This window comes from Mesoplodon bidens, assembly GCF_964165515.1.
Source record: "Mesoplodon bidens genome assembly, chromosome: 1".
Taxonomy (NCBI): Eukaryota; Metazoa; Chordata; class Mammalia; order Artiodactyla; family Ziphiidae; genus Mesoplodon; species Mesoplodon bidens.
In genome coordinates this window covers 9,717,271-9,742,612 of record NC_138176.1, presented here as the reverse complement: position 1 = coordinate 9,742,612, position 25,342 = coordinate 9,717,271, and the positions used below count along the sequence as shown (strand labels likewise).

The 25,342-nt window shown below is 51.1% G+C and overlaps 1 protein-coding gene across 1 annotated transcript in view; it reads left to right on the top strand.

The window, feature by feature from the left end:
• The window catches only part of HTRA1 (HtrA serine peptidase 1), a 57,295-nt gene extending 43,946 nt beyond the window's left edge, over positions 1 to 13,349 (top strand). Inside the window, exons 4-9 of the mRNA XM_081231322.1 lie at positions 6,378 to 6,572; positions 7,618 to 7,650; positions 9,032 to 9,146; positions 9,754 to 9,811; positions 11,227 to 11,322; positions 12,637 to 13,349. Coding sequence (XP_081087448.1) covers positions 6,378 to 6,572; positions 7,618 to 7,650; positions 9,032 to 9,146; positions 9,754 to 9,811; positions 11,227 to 11,322; positions 12,637 to 12,805 — 666 coding nt within the window. The 3' untranslated portion in view covers positions 12,806 to 13,349. The remainder of the gene's footprint in view (positions 1 to 6,377; positions 6,573 to 7,617; positions 7,651 to 9,031; positions 9,147 to 9,753; positions 9,812 to 11,226; positions 11,323 to 12,636) is intronic.
• The last annotated feature ends 11,993 nt before the right edge of the window (positions 13,350 to 25,342 follow it).

Sequence of the window (25,342 nt, the reverse complement as noted above, 5' to 3'; positions counted from 1 at the left end):
CCAGAGAAGTCTGTCAAGTGGCCCAAGGTCAGAGTGAGTTAATACGGATGCCCTGCTCCCTGGGACTGTGTGCTCCCAGTCTGCGTGGAGGCTGTGGTGGTGCTGTGTGTGTGTTTTGTCTGTGTCTTCACTCTGCACCACCCTTTGTGGATGCTGGAGGATAAGCCCATAGCGAGTCATCAGCCAGGGCCCTTACTCAGCACAGGCCTTTTCTTCCCTGTGGGAATCAGCAGTTGTGATGGCCCTTCCGGGGGAGCCCAGGCCACACAGCGAGCCCGTGAAGCAGGCAGTGCCACACAGCCGGGGCTTGTCTGAGGGTACCACCGTGGCCTGGGCCCTCACCCTGAGGACGTGTGACCTTGGCTTCCTCTGGCTGGCCTCTGCTCTGATTTCCTTCAGCTCCCTGGCCCTGTTGTGTGTCATCTCTGCTCCCGTCTCCTGCCCCTGCCCCGTGGAAGGTCTGGCACAGAGAGGCTCTTTATTGGTGGCTGGCTGTGCACCCTGAGCATCTGGGCAGTGAGCACTGGTGAGAACACCTGGGCTCTCGGTACCACCACCACCAGCTGCAGGACCGTCGGTCCCCTGGTGAGCGGAATGGGCACTATGCCCGTCCCATCTGCTCATGGACAGAGCACAAGGCGTGTAGGGCATGCGAATAAGAGGGAGGTTTGTCTACACTGACGAGGCTCTGCTCGGACCACTTGTATTTCACGCTGACTGCCCTGGAAATGTGTGGCCATTGCTTTCCTTTGAATCAGACTTCTCCTCTTTCTCCCCTCCGCCAAAAAAAGAAAGCTGCCTGAAGGAATATACACCTACAGATGTTTCCAGACACGTATTAGCATCACCACTGTAAAAGGAACCATTTTTTCCTAAGCTTCGGTGGACTCTGATGGTGGCCCAGCATGCAGCCCTTCTCCTCCCTGCTGGCACAGCCCTGAGTTTGTTTTAGGTCCACTCCTGACCCCCCCACCCCATTCCTAACTCAGGCAAATCCTGAGAGGCTAAGGCAGTCACCAGGGCTACGATCCCCCCCGCCTAAGGGTGGTTGAGGATAACCTTATGACCAGGCAGTGGCTGATGACCCACGAGGAAGAATGTGCTGGGCCCTTCTGGATTCTTAGCTCTTCTGAAGAGACACACAAGGGAGAAAAGAGTCTATTACTTCCAGTGGACATTGCTACATCTTTGTGTCATGCCTGGAATGATGGTGGCCCTCCTGTGACCATGAGCCCAGGCGGCCGTTGATCAGATGGAAAGAAGGCAGGAGCTTCTTCTTGACGTTGTCCTTGAGCCTTTGAAGTGATCAGCCCTGCCATCACGCCCTTGAGCAGGTGGATGTTTACTCCATTTTGCATTGGGTTTTTTGTTACTTGCAGCTGAAAAAAAAAAAAAAACCCTAATTGATGCACCCAAATCATTTTTAGTGTTGATCTATATTTAGCCTTTATGGAAGATTCTAGGCTGAGCTGCCCTTGGGGAGGGAGATGGATTTTATCTCTTTTTACTGCTGTGTGTTCTGCTGGCTTGTGTGTTTCCCCCCACCATCGGACAGTAAGCCTGGAGGGCCCGGGTGGGTTTTGTTGATCTTTCATGTTCCCTGTGCCAGGCCTGTCCTCAGTGAATGCTTGTCGAGAAAGTTCTCTTTCATGTAGGCAGTGTTTTGTGGGAGCAGTGAGGCCAGGCCTGCTGGTTGTTGTCTGTTTGTTTGTTGGCATCTAAACGAACGGTAAGAGGCTTCTTTAATCATGCCACTTCCAGGTTTTAGCAGTAAATCTATCACACAATTCGTATCCTGCCTACGGCTCGTAGTTAGCTTAACTCGGACATGGGGTCCACACGCAGGACTCTAACACCCTCGTCTGGGCTATCTCCATCGACCTGGCTGGCATGGCCAACGACCCGGTTGTTCTCGGGATCCGTGTTCCCTTCCAGCCCCTCTTGTTGACTCTGCTGTGAGGCCGGCATGTAGCACAAGTGAGTCACTTGCAAACCGAGGATGCTGTGCCTTTCAACGCGGACGTCCCCTCTTTCCCACTGGCCTCTCAGGTTCCTCCCTCTCATGAACAAGAGCATGACCTTGAGAATGGGCAGTGTGATGGACTCACTTTGGGATGCCCCTCGTCCTGGAGGGATTGGGACAACATGAGCTGCACGCTCTCCTGGTGGGGCCCGAGGGCTCCTGCTCAGTTCTGACCCGGAGCCTCGGGGTTGAGCTTTCGCCACGTTCAAACTCCCCATCCGGCTTTGCTGTGTACCCGACTTGCATTTCACCCTCCCTCCCTGCCAGTGTTTGGAGAATCTGGAGACAAGGAACAGGAGCCGCACGCCCCAGTCTCCCTCCTCCCCACTCTGCTCCTCCCGCCTGCCAAGTGGAGGATGGATGTCTGCGCCTTTACTTCGTAGGCGTGTTGCGAGGCTCCTGCGAGATGCTGAGATGTGGGCTGTTAGGAGAGGGTCGGGCATCTCCAAGATGGCCTGTGGCTGGGCCGCTTCACAGGGAGGCTCAGACAGAGCATCTGCCGCAGGGAGCCTGGAGCCGGCTTTGATGTGGGCGGCCTGGGAACCAGCCTGCGGACAGCAGCGCGGGGTTAAACCAGGAACGGGTGGCCCCAGGGTTTCCCATCTGCAGGTCAAGGCCGAGGCGTGCCTTGGCGCTTTCAGCCGTATCTGCTTTTCATCTCCCCCTGAGTCCCCCCATGGAGCGTGTGTCTAGACAGCTGTGGAATAAAACGCTCAGTTGCCGAATAGGAATTTGGCCAGCAGAGGTATAGCTGCGCCGAGCAGACAGGCCCAGGGTGAGGAGGGAGGCTGAGAATGAGCCCCACTTGGATCTGGAGCCGGCTGGAGAGCCTGATGCTTGTGTGGCCCGCTGGCACCTGCGGGAAACAGGAGCCAAATGGCCCCCAAAAGGCATTGTGACCTCATGAAGGGCTGTAAATCTGGCCTGGCCCACATTTGCCCCACGTCACTCTCTTGCAAAGATTTCTGCCTACAATTAGAATTCACATTAACACCTACAAGGAGTGAAGGTCTGGGAGGTGGGGGACCTGTTCTCTCGTTTAACCAGGCTGCTCATGAGTTGTGAGGAGTCACTCCCTCTCTGAGCCTCAGTTTCCACATCTGTAAGATGGGAGGAAACATGCCCTAACTGCCAAGGGGGTCATGAAAGAGCTTTGTCACCCGGGAGGTAAAATGTCACCTGTGTCATTCCTTTCACATCAGTCCAAGCTTCATAGTCTAAGGATCCCCCTTGATATGTGTCCACTTGCTTATTTCTGTCTTATGATTGTCCCTTAGAGTCTAGGAGATGTTTGAGTGAATAAAAACTTAAACAAGGTGATACTTGGTGTTGCCATCGGTGCAGGTTTGGCTAAATGACCACTTGTGATCCGAATTTCTTCCCCTTGTGTTGACGTGAGGATTGGTCCTCGGGGAGACTCTGGGCTCCTATCACTGGTGTCCACTTGTCCAAGCCTGCATGGTCACTACAGTGTGGTGACTTCACTGCACTGGAGCCAAGCTCATCCACTGGCTTCTCTGGGCCCCATTACTGGCCACAGGCCTGTTCCTCCCCAGTGAGTGCAGCCGGCAGAGCAGCAGGCCCTGGGGGTTCTCCTTCCCTCCTGGGGGTCTCTCCCCTCCGTCCTCACAGCTTCTGCCCCCGAAGATCACATGCCTCCTTTTCCCATCCCCTGGGCCTGAGCTCAGACTTGGAAGAGGGGAGTTCCAGGGAGCGCTGTCTTTGGCCCCCTCTGCCTTCTCAACCCCCTGAGACGCAGGGGCCTGGGTCTGGCCCCCTTCCGAGAGGGTGGAGGTGGAGGAACGGGGTGGGGGGTGGGGGATGAGCAAATGCTAATTAAGACCCTCCGCAGTCAGTCCTGCCCTGTAACTTTCTGATGTGGTTCTCGGCTTGTGGCTGAGCTGATGTGGGCTGGGCCCGCCTTTCTGTGTTTGAACCTGACCTCTTGCCTTGAAGTTGGTGAAAAGCAACTGTAATCTTGGGCAGCCTGGCAAACCCAGCCCAGGAGCCTTTGCCACTGTGTCCCCTTGCCAACCTCCCAAGCCCAGCCCTGAAAGCAGTCCCTGAGCCCTGAAGGAGTGGTAGTGTCCCTGGCGGGCCTCCCCACAGTGGCCAGTGCTCATCACTGGCCCTGACTCCTGCCCACCCACCCGCTGTGGCTACTGGATGAAGTCATTCCTGGCAGGGGCGGCTGGCGCAGGCCCAGGGTAAACAGGCCACGCTGAGCTCATTGGCGTGCTTCTGAGTGAGCTCGGGGAGTGGGGACTGCAGGCTGCCCCCTCCAGAGCAGTACCACGCACGCCAGCCTCAGGTGACCGCAAGGGCAAAGTGTCACTGTCAGGGCAGGCCTGTGCCACCAGCCTCCTCCTAGGTGGAGGGCTGGGTGACACGCGCTACTTTGTGGGAGTTTCGTTGGTGGGGTTTCCCCCATTGAGACTGCACAGACCCTGATATTGATAACAATAACCAACACGTCTGATGCTTACATGTCCCAATTACATGGTGCTTAACTGAGCCAGGTGCTCTTCAAAGAGCCGTTCAGGTCTCAAGTCGCTTAATTCTCACAACACACCAATGAGATAAGTGTGCTGCGTTATTCCCGTTTTCCAGATGAGAACACGGAGGACCAGAGTGGCTGTAAGCTCGAGCCAGGATCTAATCAGGCCGCCTGGTCCCAGGTCTGTGCTCTTCACTGGGGCGCTCTTCTAGGCTTCTCAGTACCTGTGATCTGAGGGGCATCCCTCCTCATGCAGCCCCTGAAAGGTTTAGGTCTTGGATCCCTCCTTCGATATCCCTTCTTCCTCCTTGTGTTTTCTGACCCAGCTTGTTCCTGACCAGCATCTTCCTTATTTGGGGTCAGAGAGGGTTCTTTGTGACTCAGTACCTTGTGGTGGATGAGAGTCTGGGTTCGGGGTTGCACTTTTAAATCCCTGGCCGGTCTCAAGTCACACAGTTGCTTGGAGTCTCAGTGTCTTCATCTGTTAAATGGGCCCAGTGATCTCCCCATCTCATCAGCTGGTGTCTGCTTCATCCCTGGCGAAGGAAGTGCTACGTAACTGCTGGTTTCCACCCCCTGCATCCTCCCAGCCTCCTCTCCTCTTTCCTTCTTTGTCGAGGTGGACGAACATGAGGACGCTTACCTCGCAATTCGCACTAGGCCTGGGCCAGCTCTTTGCTTTCTGGGCTGGTCCACACTGTTCAGAGCAGCTGCTCATTTTGTCTCAGGAAACAAAGGAGAAAGGAACTCGGAGGTTTGCCTGGCTCCAGGGAGGAAGGGAGGGAGGAGAGCTTAGAGCCTTCTCAGACGGAAGCCCAGCTCTCAGCCCTAGTGACGAGAGCTGGCTTTATTTTGTCCAGTTTTGGTTTGAAGAGTAGTTTGGGGCTTCTGACTCTGCCTGGCCTTCACAGGGCATTGGGGGTCAACCAGGCTTTGTTGGGTTAATCAGCCTGCCAGGGACGGGAGCAGACGTGGTGGATGCAAGACCTTTCCAGGCAAGGAGAGAGCCCACCTCTTTTTTTTTTTTTTTGCGGTACGTGGGCCTCTCACTGTTGTGGCCTCTCCCGTTGTGGAGCACAGGCTCCGGACGCGCAGGCTCAGCGGCTATGGCTCACGGGCCCAGCCGCTCCGCGGCATGTGGGATCTTCCCGGACTGGGGCACGAACCCGTGTCCCCTGCATCGGCAAGCGGACTCCCAACCACTGCACCACCAGGGAAGCCCGAGAGCCCACCTCTTGGGTCTTGGTGTCTCGGGGCCCTGGATGCCTTGTTGCCCCCAGCCCCACCCCTGCCCCTCCCCAGGATTGCATGTGCTTAGCACAGAGATGCACTGGACGGAGTCAGGGCAGCTGCAAGCCCACAGAGCTGATTCTTCAGAACCCAGGAGGGACGAGTCTATGATAAGTGGGGGCAGATCCACCCCTTCCCCTCCCCCCAGGGGGTGGGCTCTGGATCCTTCCCTGTGGCTCTCTAAGAGTGCTGCAGTCAGGCTTGCCCCCAGTCCTAAACGTGTCCCCCTCTGTCTCCTGGCCTCCGGGTATCAGAGCAAGTCTGTGCTGATAGCTTCAAGATGTGCTGAGACCCTGAGTTGGCCTCCAGTATCGGTCCCACGTCTTCCTTGGCGTGTGGCAGCGGCAGTGTGCACTTGACTTGCAGCAGCTTACAACGAGGCACTGATTATCTTGGGTGGGAGGGAAGACAGTCCTCAGCCGGGAAGGGATGCTAGGCCTGACCTCGGTTTCCTGCAAGGCCTGGTGAGTATGAGCGGTGTCCCTTGCTTGGCATTCCACGACATCTGTGCGTTTATCCGTTCTGTTCACTTAACCAAATGCAGCAACGCCAACCTTGTGTTTCCAGGGAAAGCTGCCCGTGCTACTGCTTGGCCGCTCCTCGGAGCTGCGGCCCGGAGAGTTTGTGGTTGCCATCGGAAGCCCATTTTCCCTTCAAAACACTGTCACCACTGGGATCGTCAGCACCACCCAGCGAGGTGGCAAAGAGCTGGGACTCCGGAACTCGGACATGGACTACATCCAGACAGACGCCATCATCAACGTGAGCCCTCTCCGCTGCAGGGTCGGGTGGGATTTTGGAAAGCTGGGCTGGGCTTAGGAGCCAGGGCTGGAGTCAGGACCCTCAAGGTGCTTTCAAGGATCCCCTAAAGCAGATGAGGCAGAGGGCTGGTCTTCAGCCTGTTGGCAATCTCCGGGGACTCCTGTGACGGGAACTTAAGATTTGCCAAAGTTTGCAGCCCGGAGGAGCTCTCCATGCCCCGTCCTGCCCTGCCCCAGGGTCAGCCACCCCTGGCTGGAGCTGCTTGTTCAACTTTGTGGCAGGAGGGATGCTCACCTCAGCACAGGCTCTGTAGCCCCGAGAGGAGTTTGCATTGCCTTGTGGTGGGGGGAGCAGTCTGGCATCAGGCCGACCCATTCGATGTCTAATGAGGTCAAGGATTATCACACACAATCTCATCAATGGAATCTTTTTTAAGTCACATTTTTCCACTTCAGCTGTTTCCCTATAGGATTAACGTTTCTAAAAAGCATTTTCCCCTACATCTATCTAATAAATAAGAAACACAGCGTGTTTTGTGCACTCGCTGCCTCTGGTAGGCTTTATTCCCAAACTTCCTTGTGATCTTCATGAACTAATGGAAATAGAGCAAACCATGTGGATTTCCAGGCCAAGCAGCAAAGTAGGGGTCACATAGATGTAGGGGGGCGGTTTTGAAGATTTGAAATACTGTGATACTGGAGCAAGTGGGCAGCCAGCCTATTGCCAAGACAAGGAAGATGTGTTGGGTGTTTTGGGAATTTGTAGTTGGCCTCTGGGCTTTGGAGCAAAAAAAAAAAAAAAAAAAAAAAAAAAAAAAATCCATCCATCTATCTACCTATCTATCTATATCTATATATATCCCCTTTATGGCACATCTAAAACTTTCTGAAAATTGCTTAAGGTCCTTTTTTTCCCAGCAAAATATTAGGTAGACAGGAACAAAACTGCGGCAAGAGCTTGCACTCAGGGACCTGCCAGGCAGAGAAGTAGATTGGACCATGTAATGACATAAACTCATAACCTTTTAATTTTTGCTTAATTTCAGTATGGAAACTCCGGAGGCCCATTAGTAAACCTGGTAAGGCCTTTTAAAAATCTGTGTACCTGTCTTTTTTCCTCTTTTGGTTTCTTTTCAGACATGAACTTGCCAAAGCACATTATCTGATTCTTTTAAAGTGACATCTGTGACTGTACTGTACCTTGCAAATTACTCTTCTTATCTTTTCTGGAAAGAATAAGGCACGATGGAGTTTGGATTGGAACTGCTGTGCCAGCAGACATGCTTATGTTTCAAAGTTACAAGCAAAGGCATTGGAATTCAGGTCCAAGCCAGGAGTGGTTAAAGGAGTGGGTCTTTATTTTGAAGGTGTCAGCAGTTCTGGCCTGTCCCTACACTGCCTAAGGAGCTGGCGTGGCTCATCCACAGGGTTTGTCTTGGCCAGGGGCCCTCCTCTAAGACCAGGCTGGAATGAGGAGTTACCCCGCTCACAAAGATGTCACCTAAGTTTATATTTTATTTAAGCAAAAAAGGGAAGCCTTAGAATCAGACAGTCAGAGCCAGGGTGCAGCTCAGGGTCACCCATCCAACTCTCATTTACAGGTGATGAAATCGAGGCCTTGTTTAGCAAAGCGCAGGATGGCAGTGCCTTCTTGATGGTCCCTCTGAGTCGGGGACTGAATTCTCAGCGCTACGGGAAATGTGCTAGAAGTGACTTAAACTGTCCTGGCAGTTTTCCCTTCTAAGTCCGAGTTGAACGACCCTTTAACAGTAGTGTTCAGAATAATGGTTGGATGGTGTGAGGCAAGACCGTTATACCAGGATTATTTCCTATGGTGTGGCGTTCACTGAACTGTGAATTTAGCTTGAATTGAAGCACACCCTGTAGACTGGCTTCCTCCATGACTTAGAGCTAGTCTGTGACAAGCAGAGGCAGTAAGATGCGATTGTGAGCCCTCTGCCTGCCCCGAGTGCCCCGGCGTCTGCTCGGAGGTGAGGCTTTGTTTTCCTGATGATGAAGTCTGTCTGCCCTAAGCGCTAAGGTTGTTTCTCCCTGACGTCAGCAGAGGAACCTTAAGATCACTGGAAATGGGGGAAGCAGGAAGGTGTGGACAGCCATCTAAAGGACTCTGGGGCTTCTGGAAATGTATCCATGCCAAAGGAGCAAATGTGCATTTTGAAACTGTCTCTCGTGTCTGTTGCTGTGCTTTCGGCGTGGTGATCACTCAGCTCTGAGTCGAGTGGGTGTCGATTCTTCCGTTGCTGAGATTGGCTTACGCTGCCCAAGTCAGGCCTTTCCCTCTACGACCCAGGAGCCCCCTCCCTCCAGCTCCCCCCACCTCACACATTTCTCTGAAGAAGCTCCAAGGCTCCTTTCTTGCAAATTCTCCGCTCTCTATTGGTGCATATCTTCAGGTGAACCTTCATGGATTCAGTAAGCTGTTTCCATCTTGCTTTTCAGGATGGTGAAGTGATTGGAATTAACACACTGAAAGTGACAGCTGGTATCTCCTTTGCAATTCCATCTGATAAGATTAAAAAGTTCCTAACGGAATCCCACGACCGACAAGCCAAAGGTAGAGCAAGGCCCAGGCAGCCCTTGGGAGATTTAGGCCTGGGGTGCCCCACGGGGACTTGGGTCAGGGAAAACGACACCCTGAAGGTCAGAAGGGAAAGGAACGCACGCTGTTAAGCCCGTGGTATTAGGTCATAGGTGTTGGACTATTTTCGACCTATGATCATGAATGTGTCATATGGTTCAGTCGGGTATGTACCAGGCATGATCCTGGGTGATTTCTGTACATCATTTCACTTCATTATTCATTATGTCATTTAATTCCTTTGCTTGATCAGGTGGGAATTATTAGTCCCATCTAACTGATGAGAAAACCGAGATTCATGGAGCTCATTCATTCCACAAATGTTTATTGAACCTTCTGCTCGAGTCTGGCTGGGGGTTTGAGGCTCAGCAGGATCCCTTGCAGGTGTGATGTTTACCTTCTACCTGGGGAAGAGAGGAGGCAGGTAGGATCCCAGTCAGGATTTGAACCACAAGCCGAGCGCATCCCCCTATGGTCCTGACTCTACACAGCAAACTGGGGGATTGAACCCCATGGCTCGTGGTGTACCCGGCACAGCCGCCAACTGGGCTGACCTTCCGTTGTCCTTTTGTTGTCACACCAGGCAAAGCCATCACCAAGAAGAAGTATATTGGCATCCGAATGATGTCACTGACATCCAGGTGGGTAACAGGATGTCTGTGTCTGTCTGTGTCTTAAATTTAAAACAAACCTGAACTTCAGAAGACTCTCACTGGCACCCCTAAAAGGGAAACCTTACTCTGCTTCAAGACAGCTCAGTTTCTGGTTAAAGTTAAGTAACATGAGGAAAGAGAGAAGGGCCATTAGCCTTAGCCTCTTGTTTTATCCTTCATGTTTGTTTCTGGGTTCTGAGCAGGTCCTTCCTTCTGGAAGATTCCATTCTTCTTTGAAGGCAGGCCTGAAGAGCCGGGGTGTTCGTCACTCCCCCATGCCTTCCTTTCACCACTTGCTTTGTTGAAACTCACATTCCAGGAGTGCCCCAAACACCTCCCTCAGCCCCAGAGCGCCCTGCCTTTCCTTAGCTCTCCCTCCTGTGGCCTGAGGCTCCTGGAATGCCAGTCAGGCCCAGCATGACAGATGGGCTTGTTTTTCCCCCGAGCTGGTGGAAGTTGTGGTATGTGGCTGCCAGACTCATAACATACTGGCATTTTAAACTTGATGAAAAAATCTGGTGTAATCGTAGGAGTCCTGGTACCTAAGGGCTCGGTTGAAACTCTTGTAGGTGAAGTTGGCAAAGAGCAGAACATATTGATATTAATATATTAATTATTGTAGTTAATTAGCTATTAATTGTGAACACACGACTATAGTTTAGACACATGTAATAAATGGTGGTACCTTTCTCAGCTGGCTTGCCAAGACTAAAATGTGCATCAGGTCTTGTTTGGGAACTCTGAGAGATGAAGGCATAAGGAAGGAATATGGGCCCTGGGGTCCAGCTTCCTGAGTTCTTGTCCCAGCTCTACTGTTTCCTGGTTTGTGACCTTGGGATGACTTGACCCCTGAGTGCCTCAGTTTCCTCCTCTCTGGAATGAGGATAACTGTGCAGGCATGTTGGTATGTGGTGAAGGCTGAGTGATTTCATGCGTATCAAAGCTTGGATGAATGGGTGGTGGCCGTGGTCACTAGCCACGGCGACCCCGCCCACTATTTATCACGTGCTTGGCACTGGGCCAGGTGCTGGACCTAGATGGTCTCATCGGGTCCTCACGACAACCCCATGTCGTTATCCCTATTTTACAGGTGAGAAAACTAAGGCACAGAGAGGTTAAGCACCTGCCCAAGATCACACAGTCAGGAAGCGGCAGAGCTGGGGCTCCAAAACAGGCCAACCATGATATTGTACTGACTCCTTAAGTGGTAGCTACTATCAATTAATAATAATAATGATAAAACACTTCCCTTGCTGTTATCCAGTAACTCTAGGAAATAGGCAATTTGAAGCAGAATCAAAATCCCTGGAGGAATTTTACGTTAGAATCAGGGAAGGAGGAGAAGCCAGGCAGGAGCCCCGTTGTTACTTAACATTAATACAGGTGTTCTTTGTCCTGAGCAGCAAAGCCAAAGAGCTGAAGGATCGCCACCGAGACTTCCCAGATGTGCTTTCAGGAGCGTATATTATCGAAGTAATTCCTGATACCCCCGCAGAAGCGTGAGTTAGAATTATTTTCCCTTTTCCTAATATCCTTGTGTTTCCTGAAGGTAGGGGGCAGGGGGCAGGGGGCTGTTCTTTTCATATCAGCTCAGGTGATTGTGAGAATCCTTGACAAAATGGTCGGACGTCCTTGGTCGACCCTGCCAGTCAGGACTTCCAGCCTGGTTCAGCTCAGGACTCATCAGCAAAAGGTTGCTTCCTATCTTCAAAAGTCCTCTTGAGGAGGGGTATCAGATGGAAGGAGTGATATCGGACTTGTTATGAGTCTCCAGAACAGGCCTGGCTGGGGAAAGAGGCTTGAAGGAGCAATGTCCCAGAGACCTCAAGCAGTGGTCCTGTCCTAGGCTGCTGGATGCGTCTCCTCCTGAAGCCTTCGCTAATTATGTCTGTCATCAATCAGGCCATACTCATCCACACCTCCAGAAAAATAACCCAGGGAACGTCAAAATAATGTGAAAAGAAGTAGGTCAACTAACCATCAGGGTCTGTTACCTGTATCGATGAAATATCCAGAGAGAGGTGCTAAACCAGGGAGGGGCCAGCAAACTGTGTCCTGGGAACCAGATCTGGAAGAATCGATTGTGCATGTTTAAGTGGTTGAAACAATTTAAGTGAGAACAGTATTTTAGGACACATGAAAGTGATGTGCAATTCAAATTCCAGTGTTAATGTAAATGAAGTTTTACTGGGTCACGGCCATGCCCAATAGATTATATATTGTCTGTGGTGGCTTTTGGACTACCACGGCAGAGTTGAGTTGTGATGGAGACCATCTGGCCTGCAAAGCCTAATATATTTCCTATCTGGCCGTGTACAGAAAAAGTTCGCTGACTCCTGTGCTAGACCATTGAGAACCATAACCGCTTATCGGACACTGTCATCCAGAAGAGCTACAGTCCCAGCAACAGCACAAAGCAGGTGTCTCACAGTAGAGCCGTCAACTCACCCCCGTAGGCGCTGCTCTCGGAGTTGTAACACCCATTACAAGCAAGCTGGCCACGGTCCTGGTACATGGTAGATGGTACATCCTCATCTCCTGTGGGGTCCATCTATGATAAGATCATACAAGCGCTGGTAGGCATTTCTGCAATGGACGTGACTGATGATGTGGCCTAAAAACCTCAAAGGAAATAATGCAACCCGTTGGTGGTTTAAGCCAGTCTCACATAAGTTAACTATTACCCCACCCTGTTTGCTCTGGGCTTTGAGGTCCTAAACTGTGCCTCTGTCGATGTAAAGTTGATCACCTTTCGTGGCAGTTAGACCAGGAGGAGTGGAAACATTACAATTGCGTTTCCCTTTGTGTTGCAGCGGTGGGCTCAAGGAAAATGACGTCATCATTAGCATCAATGGACAGTCAGTGGTCTCCGCCAACGACGTCAGCGACGTCATTAAGAAGGAAAGCACCCTGAACATGGTTGTCCGCAGGGGCAATGAAGACATTATGATCACCGTGATTCCCGAAGAAATCGACCCGTAGGCAGAGGCATGAACTGGACTTCATGTTTCCCTCAAAGACTCTCCAGTGGACGATGCATGATGACTCTGGGCTGGTGGCACTGGATGCCCAAGACTTTTGACCGCCATGTTGCTTGTTCAGCAGAAACACTGGCCAGCAGAATCCTTCTTGATAGGTCGTAGGCAAACCCAGTGTAATGTTGTAAACCCACAGGCAGAAGCTCGCCCTTCTGTATCGTATGTACGCAGTGTGCTTTTTCTTGCCAGCTTGGACTGCTCCTGCTTGGACAGTCAACGTTTGTCTCCTTCTTTAACCGACTCATCCTCTTAGTCCAGCTAAGGCTGTTGCTATAACGCGTAGGTAAGAGGAAGGTCCCATGGGAGCCAGGATGGTACTGGGCGTGTTTATGCTTTCCTCCGAGTCAGCATCCAGAGGAGGGAGATGCCGAGACCACCGGAGGGTGAACGCTGGCTTCCAAAATGGCCAAAGTTGCCTCTTTTAGGAACCTCTCCAGAACTGGGAACACAGTGACTTGGAGTTTGAGCTATTAAAATACTTCTTCATACTTTGCTTCCTGGTGTCCTTCTTTGCTGGGAACGGCTGGAGTCTCTTTGAATTAATTATAATGTCAACGGCCTGCTCATTACACCACATTGTCCGTGCGGGTTGAGCTTGAGGTCGCACCACTTATTTCAAAATCATCCCGGGGGGTTACCAGTGCTGTGAACACTGCGCCTGGCCACCCTGGCTTCATGAAAGAGGCCTGAGGTCAGTTGCCCTTGAACCTGGAGCTTTTCAAACTAAAGAGAGGCTGTTAACTCCACACATCGTGCAATAAGTCACCAAAGATTTTCTGGACCTCTGCTGTGTGCCAGGCAAGGCACAGGGCCAAGGGTAGAGGGGTGAATGCAGAGTGGGACCCCAGAGCTTCTGTTGAGAAACTAGGTCTCTTTCTGAAAGGGAGATGGTTCAGGAGACCAGGATGAGACCCAAGAACAGTCCTGAGTCTTTAGAAGGCACAGGTTGAAGCGGATTCCAGCTGTCTGGGGCTCTGAAATAGATCTTAAACCTTGTGGGGTTTGGAGCAGGGCTCCCCTTGACGTGTCCTTGAACAGATGCTGCCTTAAGCAGCTTTGGGAACTTTTAGCTCCATGAAAGCTTCCAGGAGTTTGGGAAGCTGGACCCATGAATATGGCGGCCAAGCTTTAGCTTGGAAGTTTGCACAGGCCTGAGTGCCTGCGGGGAAGCGCCCACCACAGAGGACCCTGCTTACACCCAGAGCAGAGCCTGAAGGATTTCTAAGTGTCAGCAGTCAAGAGGGGGGCCTCGGACAGGAGGGAGGTTCAGTTCCGTAGACTGAGAGCTTAATCCTTCCTCGACCATGAGATCTCTATGAGCAATTCATAACTGGAGAGGCTGTGGAAGGTGAAAGGCCGCAGCGAAATGGAGGCGCAGCAAAGCCAAGCCCTCATCGGTATTGATGCTCAGCAGCCGAGCAGCCTGTGCTCTGTTGAGCGCAGTGTGTCCCTCTGCTCTGTGCTTAGATGACCTTGTAGCGTCAGGAAGGAGCCAGTAAACGCTTTCCCTCCTGGCATGGGTTTTGCGTTCCCTCCTTCCTCATTAAAGTTGGTGACTCAGAGAATGGCCTGTGGCTTCAGGGGTTCATCCTCAGATGTTTTGCCTGTGGGCCTGCTCCTCTGGTGGTCTCCGGGGCCGAGGTGCTACCACAGGTGGGGAGGACGTGCTGGGTGGCATTGAGGTCAGCACCCGCCCGGCCCCCAGCCCATCTATCTTCGGCCTGTCGTCCACTCGGGAGATGACAGATGGTTCCTCTGGAAGGAATCGGCCTGGCAACTGATGGTCCTGAATTGTCTGTAAACACTCAGCAGTATCTCCCGAAGATCCACAGGGCTCTGGGTGGGGTTGGAGTTTTGCCTGCATATGTTTGGTTTGTAGGCCTACATACAAGGCTGCAGAAAGGACCGCTCAGCATGCTGTAGGCACATGATGTGTCTGGTCACAAGGCTGCACTGGCCTGTGGGGCCCTGTGTCCCATGGGAGCTGCTCATCCTAGCACCCCATACTCATCCTTTAAGCTTTCACAAGACTTCTCAGAACAGATATTTCTTTTTCTTCCTTTGGGCTGTGGTGGAGGTTTTTGCAGCCTGAATTAGCCTTAAAACCTGGGAAGCAGAGCTGAGTTGAAAGAGCATGGCTTTCGAAGTTAGATGGACTTGGGTTCACTCTACTGTCTACAGTGTACTGGCTGTGTGACATTTGAAGAGTTACTTAACCTCTCTGTGCCTGTTTCCCATCTGTAAGAGGGGGATAATAATAATACTTCCTGTGGCTGTTGTGGGGATTAAATGAAGTCATACATGGCACACGGTAAGCACTCAATAAATACTAGCGACATATATGTTAAGTGTCTTTGAGCCTCAGTTTCCCCCTGTGTAAAATGTGGAACAATAATAATGTCCCCCTTGTACTGGTGTTGTGAGGGTTAACCATGATGGCACGTGCCACTAGGTCAGTACAGCTGCTAGTGTTTTTGTTGTTATTAGCCTTCCATTGTTCCGGTCTTTAATGACACTCACAGTAGCAGACGTCTGTTGGATGCTTGCTGTGTAACAGACACCATGCTGAGCATCTTACATTTATTAGCTAGTAGTTCAGTCCTCAGATCAGCCCTGAGGTGGATGCCACATTTATCCCCTTTGACAGGTAAAGAAATGGCTCTTCAGAAATTAGGCATCTTGATCAAGCCACAGAGCTAATAAGCAGGAGCTGTGATTTAAGCCCAGGAGCTCTGAGTTCATGGCTTTGGTACAGTGCCACCCGGCCCATCTTTACCTTCTTAGGACCAAGCCTTCTGGTCCCTTCATCTCTGTGTAGCCTAGGTCCATCACCGCTTCTAGAAGGTGGTCATGGGGCGTGCGGACTCAGCCCCCTGCGGGGTTGGTGACTCATCCTGGCCCTTTCAGGACTCAGCAGCCCCACTGGCTGGTAGGTCAGCAGCTGCCCCTCTTCTCTGTCTCTGGCAAAGCTTCCTCCGCTCACCCACGCATCTTCCAATCTCGGCCCCCCGGCTCCAGTCCTCTGCTTCCAGCTTTTGCGAAACGTCAAGCGACGCTGCCAAACACGGGCTGGATTTCGCCAGCACATTTGCGTCAGTTGCCGGTCCCCATCCAGCCCTGCGGGATGCTTTACGAGATGCTCTGGCCAGGAGAGGCTCTGAGCGCAAGAGTTCCTCTGCTGTGCTTCCCGGGCCCAGCTGAGTGGGTGTCACGCCAGCAGCTCTGTACAGAGTCACGCTCTTTTCCGTGTGAACATTTGGAAGAATGCCCATGTCTGGTGGACGGGGTGACGGGCAGCGTGTGTCTACGAGAACTCGCTCAGCACTTGTCTCCACCTGGTTAATGCTTCAGACAGGCCCGAGCCTCCGACGGTGGTGCTTTGATTGGCTGGCGAGGGTGCTGGGCCCATTTTGGTAAATGCCACTCAAGTCAGGGCCGCGCTCGCTGAGGTTGTGCGGAAGGGGGCCCGTGTCTGGGCGAGTGGGCCGGTGCGGGTTCCGGGTTATGACGAAAGCTGCCTTCTCCTCTGAAGGTGGTTATAGGTAGGTCGGGGGTATGGCAGCACCAGGGTGGCTTTTTTTTTTTTTTTTTTTTTTTTTTTTTGCGATACGCGGGCCCCTCACTGTTGTGGCCTCTCCCGTTGCGGAGCACAGGCTCCGGACGCGCAGGCTCAGTGGCCATGGCTCACGGGCCCAGCCGCTCCGTGGCATGTGGGATCTTCCCGGACGGGGCACGAACCCGTGTCCCCTGCATCGGCAGGCGGACTCAACCACTGCGCCACCAGGGAAGCCCCCTGCCAGGGTGGCTTTGTGCCACGACGGCAAATAGATTGCTCCTGGGTCCTCCGGGCTGAGCCGGTTGTAAGACTCAGCCCAAAGGTGTTTTAAAAAAGAACTGATGTTGGGGGTTCACTCTGAGCCATTCTGATGATGTAACTGACGGGCGGGCCGCAGCGGGCGGCCTGCTCTCACACTGCCCCTCCCCTCTGGAACGTTTCCTCTTCCCCACTGCCTGTCCACCTGGCTGCCGCGTCTCACCCGCTCCACAGTGCCTCCTGTAGCTCTCCAGAGCCATGTTCACATGCCACTGCCCACTTCTCCTGCAGGGACCCCACGTGCTTCTAAAGAACTGTCACCAGAATTGGCCTATGGGATGTGACTGTTGGCTACCTGGATATGAGCGGACCATCAGGATACTCACTTGAAAAGCCACCCCTGTTTTGAAACAAGTGTTATTGATGACATTTCTGAGCATGTGTCCCCCCACACCCCCAGGATGCACTGAGCCACAGCTCACAGGAAGGAGTCTGCCTGCCAAGCACAAGGCCCGTTCCTGGAATCAAACAGTGCCCGCGTGTTGGAAGCCCACATCAGAAGGGCCACGGTCTTTGCAAGAGACCTTGGGCCTGGCTACCTGGGCCTCCAAACTCATCTGTGTCCTGCTTCTGGGGCCCAGCTGGGCTGACTCGCTGCTGTCCACGCTGGCTCCCACCCGGAGCCAATGGTCCTCTGGCGTTTCCATCAAAATGTGGGTGGTGCATATGCAGAGAGCAGAGGCCTTCCTGCCATTAGGCAGTTGTTTTATTGAGAACTTTAAAAGTTGCCTCCGTGTGGTGCCTGCCAAGAATCAGCAAACATCAAATGAAATAAACACTAACAAATGCATTATTAGTTAAAAAAATAAAAATGAAAAGTGGTTCAGATGCTTTATGATAACAATATTCTGTTACATGTGTCTCACTGGGTCAGGTAAGCTTTTGTACATGAACTGCCTGATCCTCTTTCACCCCATCTCCTCTTCCTCCTCCACCACCATTGTAGGATCCCCATTTTACTGATGAGGATAGTGAGGCACAGAGCAGTTAAGTAACCAGCCTGAAGTCACACAGCAAGAAGGAAGGTAAACTTGCTTCATTGGAACTCAAGTGCCTGGCTTCAAGCTCTCTCTCTCTCTTTTTTTTTTTTTAACATCTTTATTGGAGTATAATTGTTTTACAATGGTGTGTTAGTTTCTGCTTTATAACAAAGTGAATCAGTTATACATATGCATATATCCCCATATCTCTTCCCTCTTGCGTCTCCCTCCCTCCCACCCTCCCTATCCCACCCCTCTAAGTGGTCACAAAGCACCGAGCTGATTTCCCTGTGTTATGCGGCTGCTTCCCACTAGCTATCTATTTTACGTTTGGTAGTGTATATATGTCCATGCCACTCTCTCACTTTGTCCCAGCTTACCCTTCCCCCTCCCCATATCCTCAAGTCCATTCTCTAGTAGGTCTGCGTCTTTATTCCCATCTTGCCCCGAGGTTCTTCATGACCTTCTTTTTTTTTTTTTTTTTAGATTCCATATATATGTGTTAGCATATGGTATTTGTTTTTCTCTTTCTGGCTTACTTCACTCTGTATGACAGACTCTAGGTCTATCCACCTCATTACAAATAGCTCAATTTCATTCCTTTTTATGGCTGAGTAATATTCCATTGTATATATGTGCCACATCTTCTTTATTCATTCATCTGATGATGGACACTTAGATTGCTTCCATGTCCTGGCTATTGTAAATAGAGCTGCAATGAACACTTTGGTACATGACTCTTTTTGAATTATGGTTTTCTCAGGGTATATGCCCAGTAGTGGGATTGCTGGGTCATATGGTAGTTCTATTTTTAGCTTTTTAAGGAACCTCCATACTATTCTCCATAGTGACTGTACCAATGTACATTCCCACCAACAGTGCAAGAGGGTTCCCTTTTCTCCACACCCTCTCCAGCATTTATTGTTTGTAGATTTTTTGATGATGGCCATTCTGACTGGTATGAAGTGATACCTCATTGTAGTTTTGATTTGCATTTCTCTAATGGTTAATGTTGTTGAGCATTCTTTCATGTGTTTGTTGGCAATCTGTATATCTTCTTTGGAGAAATGTCTATTTAGGTCTTCTGCCCATTTTTGGATTGGGTTTTTTTTTGCTTTGCGGTACGCGGGCCTCTCACTGTTCTGACCTCTCCCGTTGCGGAGCACAGGCTCTGGATGCACAGGCTCAGCGGCCATGGCTCATGGGCCCAGCTGCTCTGCAGCATGTGGGATCCTCCCAGACCGGGGCACGAACCCGTGTCCCCTGCATCGGCACACGGGCTCTCAACCACTGCGCCACCAGGGAAGCCCGGTTGTTTGTTTTTTTGATGTTGAGCTGCATGAGCTTCAAGCCCTCCCTTAACCACTTGGCCATTATCCCCTCGGCTGATGCTGCCCAGTGACATTTGTAACTGAAGACCCACATTTCCAGTGAGGTATAATTTTCACTTGACCCATCTCTGAAGCAGTAATGATGTTAGTGGCTGTTTTATGAGAATGACTTTGCAAAACGGGAAAGCTCACATGGTTTCATGGGCATCGCCCCCCAGAAAGGGTCATAAATGCTGTGGGCAATAAGGGAGAGCCTGAGGCACGCCCGTCTCGCGTTTGTTCACAGCTAATCCGGGCATCATCTCCCAGCTGCCTGTCTGCCTTCGTGCCTTTTCCATTGTGCTGTCTTCTGATAAGTCATTAGATCTGGAACACAAAGTCTGAAACCATACCCAGGGTAAGCAGTGTGCTTCATCTTTGAAGGCCTGGCACTGACGCTGAGCCCAAAGAACACATCCGAAAACCTCCAGGAAGAGAAGATCAGTAAAACACCTGCACTGACCTTAAACTTCATCAAAAATCCTAACAACCAAGAATCCTCAACGTTTTCTAAAAAACTAATTTTATCGAAGTATAGTTGATTTACAATGTTGGGTTAAATTCTGCTGTACAGCAAAGTGAGTCAGTGATACGTATATATACATTCTTTTTCATTAGAATCCTCAACATTTTTAGCTGTTTTCTGGTTTATTATCCTTGCCCTTTCCTTCATAAGTTAATTGCACTGACATGTAATGACTGAAATTGAGAAAGGTGGAGTGGGTGTGAGAGTCTGAGCGGCTCTCCTGTATAATGAAAGTAGATCAAAGTGAATGGGGGTTTCAAGGGAGTGTCCTCTCAAGACAGGGCAGCTGAGGTAGGGACCTACCACTTCTGTTTCTACTTTTAATCTTGGTCACGCACCCATTCCTGCGACCTTTTATGCAGCGCTGTTTCTGTGCCCTGCGCTGCTCAGGCTCTACAGCCACCGTCCCGGGGAATTCTGATGGCACCCTAGTCAACCTTGCTGCCTCCCTTTTGACGGGAGGAAACTGAAGCTCAGAGGGGCAGCGTTCCTCACTGGGTGACACACTAAAGTCAGAGCAGAGGGTCGAAACCAGGTTTTTTGCCTCCTGAACCCGTGTGCTGGCTCCCATGGCAGCAGCCCCAGAGCATCTTCCGTACTGGCTGGCTTAGTGGTCTGGAGCCCCACGCCCAGTCCCTATCCTGGATTTGGGTGGGAAAAGGGGTAAACATTTGTCAGCACAGCTTTCTCACCAGTCAAATTACTTTAAGCTGAAAAGCCACAAAGAGTGAAAGCAAAAGCATCTAGAAAGAAAAATTATGTCCACACAAAAACTGGCACATGGAGGTTTTAGCAGATTTATTCATAATTGCCAAGACTTAGAAGCAACCAAGGTGTTCTTCGGTAGTTGAATGAATAAGTAAACATCCAGGCAATGGAATATGACCCAATGCTAAAAAGAAATGAGCTATCAAACCCTGAAAAGACACGGGGGAACTTTAAATGCTTATTACCGAGTGAACGAAGCCAATTTGCATAGGCTACTTACCGCATGATTCCAACCATGTGACATTCTGGGAAAGGCAAAACAATGGAGACGGTAAAAAAAAAAATCAGTGGCTTCCAGGAGTTGGGGGGGGTACGGATGAATGGGTGAAGCATAGAGCATTTTTAGGGCAATGAAACTATTCTGTATGATGCTATAATGATGGACACATACATTTGTTCAAACTCATAGAATGTACGACACAGAGTAAACCCTAGTGCAAACTGTGAACTCTGGGTGATAAGGACGTGTCTTGTAGGTTCACCAGCTGTAACGAACGTACCGTTGGGGGGGATGGTGATGGGGGGAGCCTGTGGGTGGGTGGGGCAGGGGGTGTATGGGAACTTCACTCCCTCCTGAATTTTGCTGCCAACCTAAAACTGCTCTCAAAAATAGTCTATTAATTAAAGTTTAAAAACAAACATCTGAACGAGATGAACTCACCATCAAGCCCTACAGCCAAAGGAAGCACCTGCCTGACCCAGAAAATGACTTCAGATTCTGCTCCCCCACACTGGCTTCCAGCAGTGGCCCCGATCTGCTTCCTTTGGCCCAGACTGCAGATCCAAGACAGGCGTTCTGGGCAAAGGTGAGAGGAGGGTGCCTTTTAGAGCCTCCCAAGGAAGAGATTCCCCAGCAGGCTCAAGCCTGCTGAGTTATCCCTGAAATAAAAGTGAAAACCCCAATCGCAAGTGCTGGGAGTGTTGCTGCTGGCCCCCACATGGCTCCCACGTAGCTCCAAGCCCGGTTCCTTGCAACCTGCTCTGCCAGGGCTTCCCGCCGCGTCCTTTGTCTGCGACAGAAACACATGTTCTGATGGAAGAAAGTCTGTTCTTGGCTAATGAGGCCGGGGGCAGGGGGGACACTGTGTCTTGTGCTGGGGGCTCTGTGACGTGCGCCAGGCAGACCGCTTCTGTGTGCGTTTCTACCCCCTGGGTGCCACCCCTCTCCTGTGGCAGTCACCTGTCCTTGTGACAAAATCCTTCGGAGCCCAGTCAGGGCCGAGGAGACTTTTGATGACCACGGCTGCCTCTACTCCGTGAAGCCACCATCACCTCCCTCCTGGGCTCTCGGGCAGTGCCTTTGGCTTCTTGCATTGTCTACCCGCCCCAGGTGCCCCTGCCCGGCTCCTGTGCTCTCTTCCCTCCATGAATGCCCCCGCCAAGCCCCTTTAGGAGTGTTGGGCTACTAGGTCTGGGACCACCTGGTCCCTGCTCACACAGGGTTCCTCTCCTCCTGCCAGATCATTTTATAACCTCCTATGAAGCAGGCATATCACATCTGAGCTCCAGACCCCTAAACTATTCATTACTCGGCTGGGAGAGGAGAAAAGGTCCCATTCAACATCACGGCTGGGATGACGGGGTTGGTGTGTCCACTAGGGGGTGAGCTGGCCTCATGGAAGTCCAGGGAGGTGTCAGAGGACTTGGCTGTGAAAGGGAAGGGTGCCTGGAGGAAGCAACCGGGAGGACCAGCCGGCGAGCCTGCGGGCAGGAGTGGGCAGCTTCCCCCAGCCATGACTGGGCAGCATCGCCAGGCCTAGGGGGGCAGCTCTGACCCCACCGGTTCCCGTCTGTGATCCAGACACAGCAGCCCCCTTCTCTTCTGTGTGCGCACACACCGATCTCATTTACTTGTCTGCGTGTTTATTATTTGTTTCTCCTGCTAAAATATGAATACAAGCCCCCTGACAGCAAGGACCTTACGTACAGCCTCTCCAGTGGGGCCAGGAGTAGGAAAGGAACAGCTGAGGAATAATGAAAAAATGAGCTGCAGTAGAGAAATGTCCTCCACACTCTCAGGCATTTGCTGTGTCCCTCCTGGCCAATGGGAAGCATCCTGCCGCCTCTGGCTTCCCGTACTTTGAAATCTGGGACAGTTAGACCTAAGGGGCAGGGGAGTACCACTGGGAACGCCTCTCTGATCTTCAGTTTGGGTAGCTGGTTTCCTCTCCTGCTGTATTTATCTCCTCTGGTCATAGTTCTCTTTACTTCTAAGCATCTCTCCCATTTTTGAAGATCAGCAGGACTTAGTGTCCCCTGTGGCACTGGGCTGTGACCTGGTGTAAACTGCTGTGTGTCTGTTCACAGGGACACACCCGGTCTGAGGATCCCCTCCACCCTGGATTCCTGACCCCCAGACCCACCCAGAGCTGAGCCTGGGAACCTGCATGCTAACAGGCCCTGTAGCTGAGAAACGCTGCCTGGGAGATCAGATCTGTTTCCACCTTGTGCTGGGCCCTCTTCCTCCCAGCAAGAAATACTGGGAATGGAGATGATAAGTCGGTCTTCTCCAGGGTGGCAAATTGTCAGGCTGAGAACATTTATTTACAGCCGTTTCTGCCCTCCTCTGTTCCCACACCCACGGGCCTCCAGGCCTCTCCCATCACTCATGTTTTCTCAGGCTCTGATGTGAGTTACTTACTCCTTGCAGAGATGCTGAGCGAGTGATTCACACTCTGGACCTTTTGAGGCTTCCCTATTGTTAAAGGTTGAGGCTGCTGGGGTTCCGGACAATGAATAGGGGGGAGACAGGGGGGCCGTCAAGCATGATGGTTCCAGCCCAACGTGAGGCAGAGGCGGGGACTGAGCAGAAGTGGGTCAGAATCCACCTGCTGCTGGGTGCACAGCCTGGAAAGTGCATCTCAGGCCATGTCCCAGGCGATGTTGGAAGTTATTTAGTCTCTTGGGGCCTCAGTTTGTTCCTGTCTCTGTCTCTCAGTATAGCAAGCACCCATCTTCCACTGAACCAGGTTTAATAACTGCTCCCGCTTTGCTATGTTTGCTTTTTTACAAATAAAAAGGAAATGCCTTACAAACACATTGGAACTTCCCTCGGACCACCTTCGCCCAATCCCATCCTTCCTGCCTCCTCACCCCAGGGGCAACTGTTGTTATTAATTTGATGTGTCACTTTTTCATACATTTGTATATTGCATATATATCTATGGGCAACATATACTGTTTCATACAGGCTTTTAGAATTTCATTAGCGGTATCATAGTGTGTATTTTTCTATAGCCGTTTTTATACAACTTTGCTTTTTGAGATTTATCCTGTCATGATAGGTCTATATCTATATGTATATCTATATGTATATGTTTATCTATATGTATATGTATATCTATGTCTATATGTATATCTATATCTATATGTATATGTATATCTATATCTATATCTGCATCTATTTCTCCATTGTAGTACTCCATCATATGAATATGCCAGGATTAAGTTTTCTGTTTCCTGATTGAGGGACCTTTATGGTGAAAAGGTTCAGTGTCTTGGTCTGTAAAGTGGGAATCATTATACCTTTCTCACACATTGTGGAGCCTATGTGAGGGGACACAGGTGAAGGCATCTCACATGGCCCCTGGCCACGGAATCTTCTTAAGACCTATGGGGAGTGGTTTTCCAGCCCCCAGGATGAGTCCTGTTGCAGGACACACTGTGTCCAGTATCTTCTCCAATGTCCAGCGAAGGCAACCTTTCTGGTTGGCCTCATAAAAGGAGGGCTTGTGGCCCAGTGAACAGGGTCAGCCCTGGGGGCTCCTCTCTAAGACTGGAAAGAATTTCATGAGTCCTCTAACCCAGCTTCCTTCACAAGTTACCACCATGAACTGTCCATTCCTTCCAAACCCTAAAGGGCAGCTCTATCTTAAATCGGGTCAGATATCTGTGTCTTGCTAAGTTCTACTTTTTTGCCCCAGTTCTGCCTGAAGGGGTCATACAGGCCATCCCACCCCTCCGTGAACCCCAGCACATTGCACATTTAAGGGCAGCAGCTATGCCCATCCTTACTTCTTTCATCGTCTAGGCTAACCACCCAGAATTTAAGAAGGAGATGCAGCCTTCCTGGGACGCATTCTTCCATCCCTTCGCCATCCTGGTCATCCTCTGAATGTGTTCCTGTTTCCAGTCTCAGATGAGAGATTCCTGGTGAGCTGAGTTTCTGCTGAAATGTTTGGGACTGCAGTGTATGCCAGAAACGAGGATGGCGTACACTCTCTGGATGCTTTTTGCCTTAAGTATAAACAACTTTGTACTGAGCTTCTATTGTTTTTTCTGCTCAGGGCCCTCCCCCATCCACAACTTTTCTTGGAACTCTCTCTTCACCCAATTCACATGGAAAGTGCAATTGGCATCCAAGCAGCCTCCTGGCACAGTGAAGGGACCAGGGCCCTGGAAGCTCTGAGAAGTGGTTAAGCCTTCCACAACCCTCCCTCCCAAGTCCCCTGATGTTCATTGCTGAGGACACGCATTCTTTATTTTAGGCAATTGATTCGGCCTTCTCTAAATTGCCATACAAATGCAGTGTCAAGCTCTGCTTTCCAATTTGTTGGCTTTTTAGGTTGAAACGAAGAGATTCTGGGTTAAGGTTGTGGGTCTCTTTAACGGAGCAGATGCAAATTAGAGAGTTGCTGGCAGCCAGAGATTTCCTTGGTAAGCAGAGAAAATCCAAGCAGAGAGAGGGGGAGGACAGAACGAAGCAAGAGGCCAGTGAGAGAGCTCTGATGGAGCAGTGACGAGGGAAGGAGAGCGTCCCAAGCAGCCTGAGCCCCTGCTTCCCATCCCCTCCTGGGGGCCTGCTGTGTCCTGGACCTTGGAGACCATAAGACACCCCGGACGCATAAAGAATCTTCCTTTTCGTGTGAGCTGCTTCCAGTTACTTTCTGTTTCTGGCAACCAAGAGACTTGATTCATGCAAACTGGAAGCCAAGTTGACTCTATTACCAGAGGCAGCCATGTG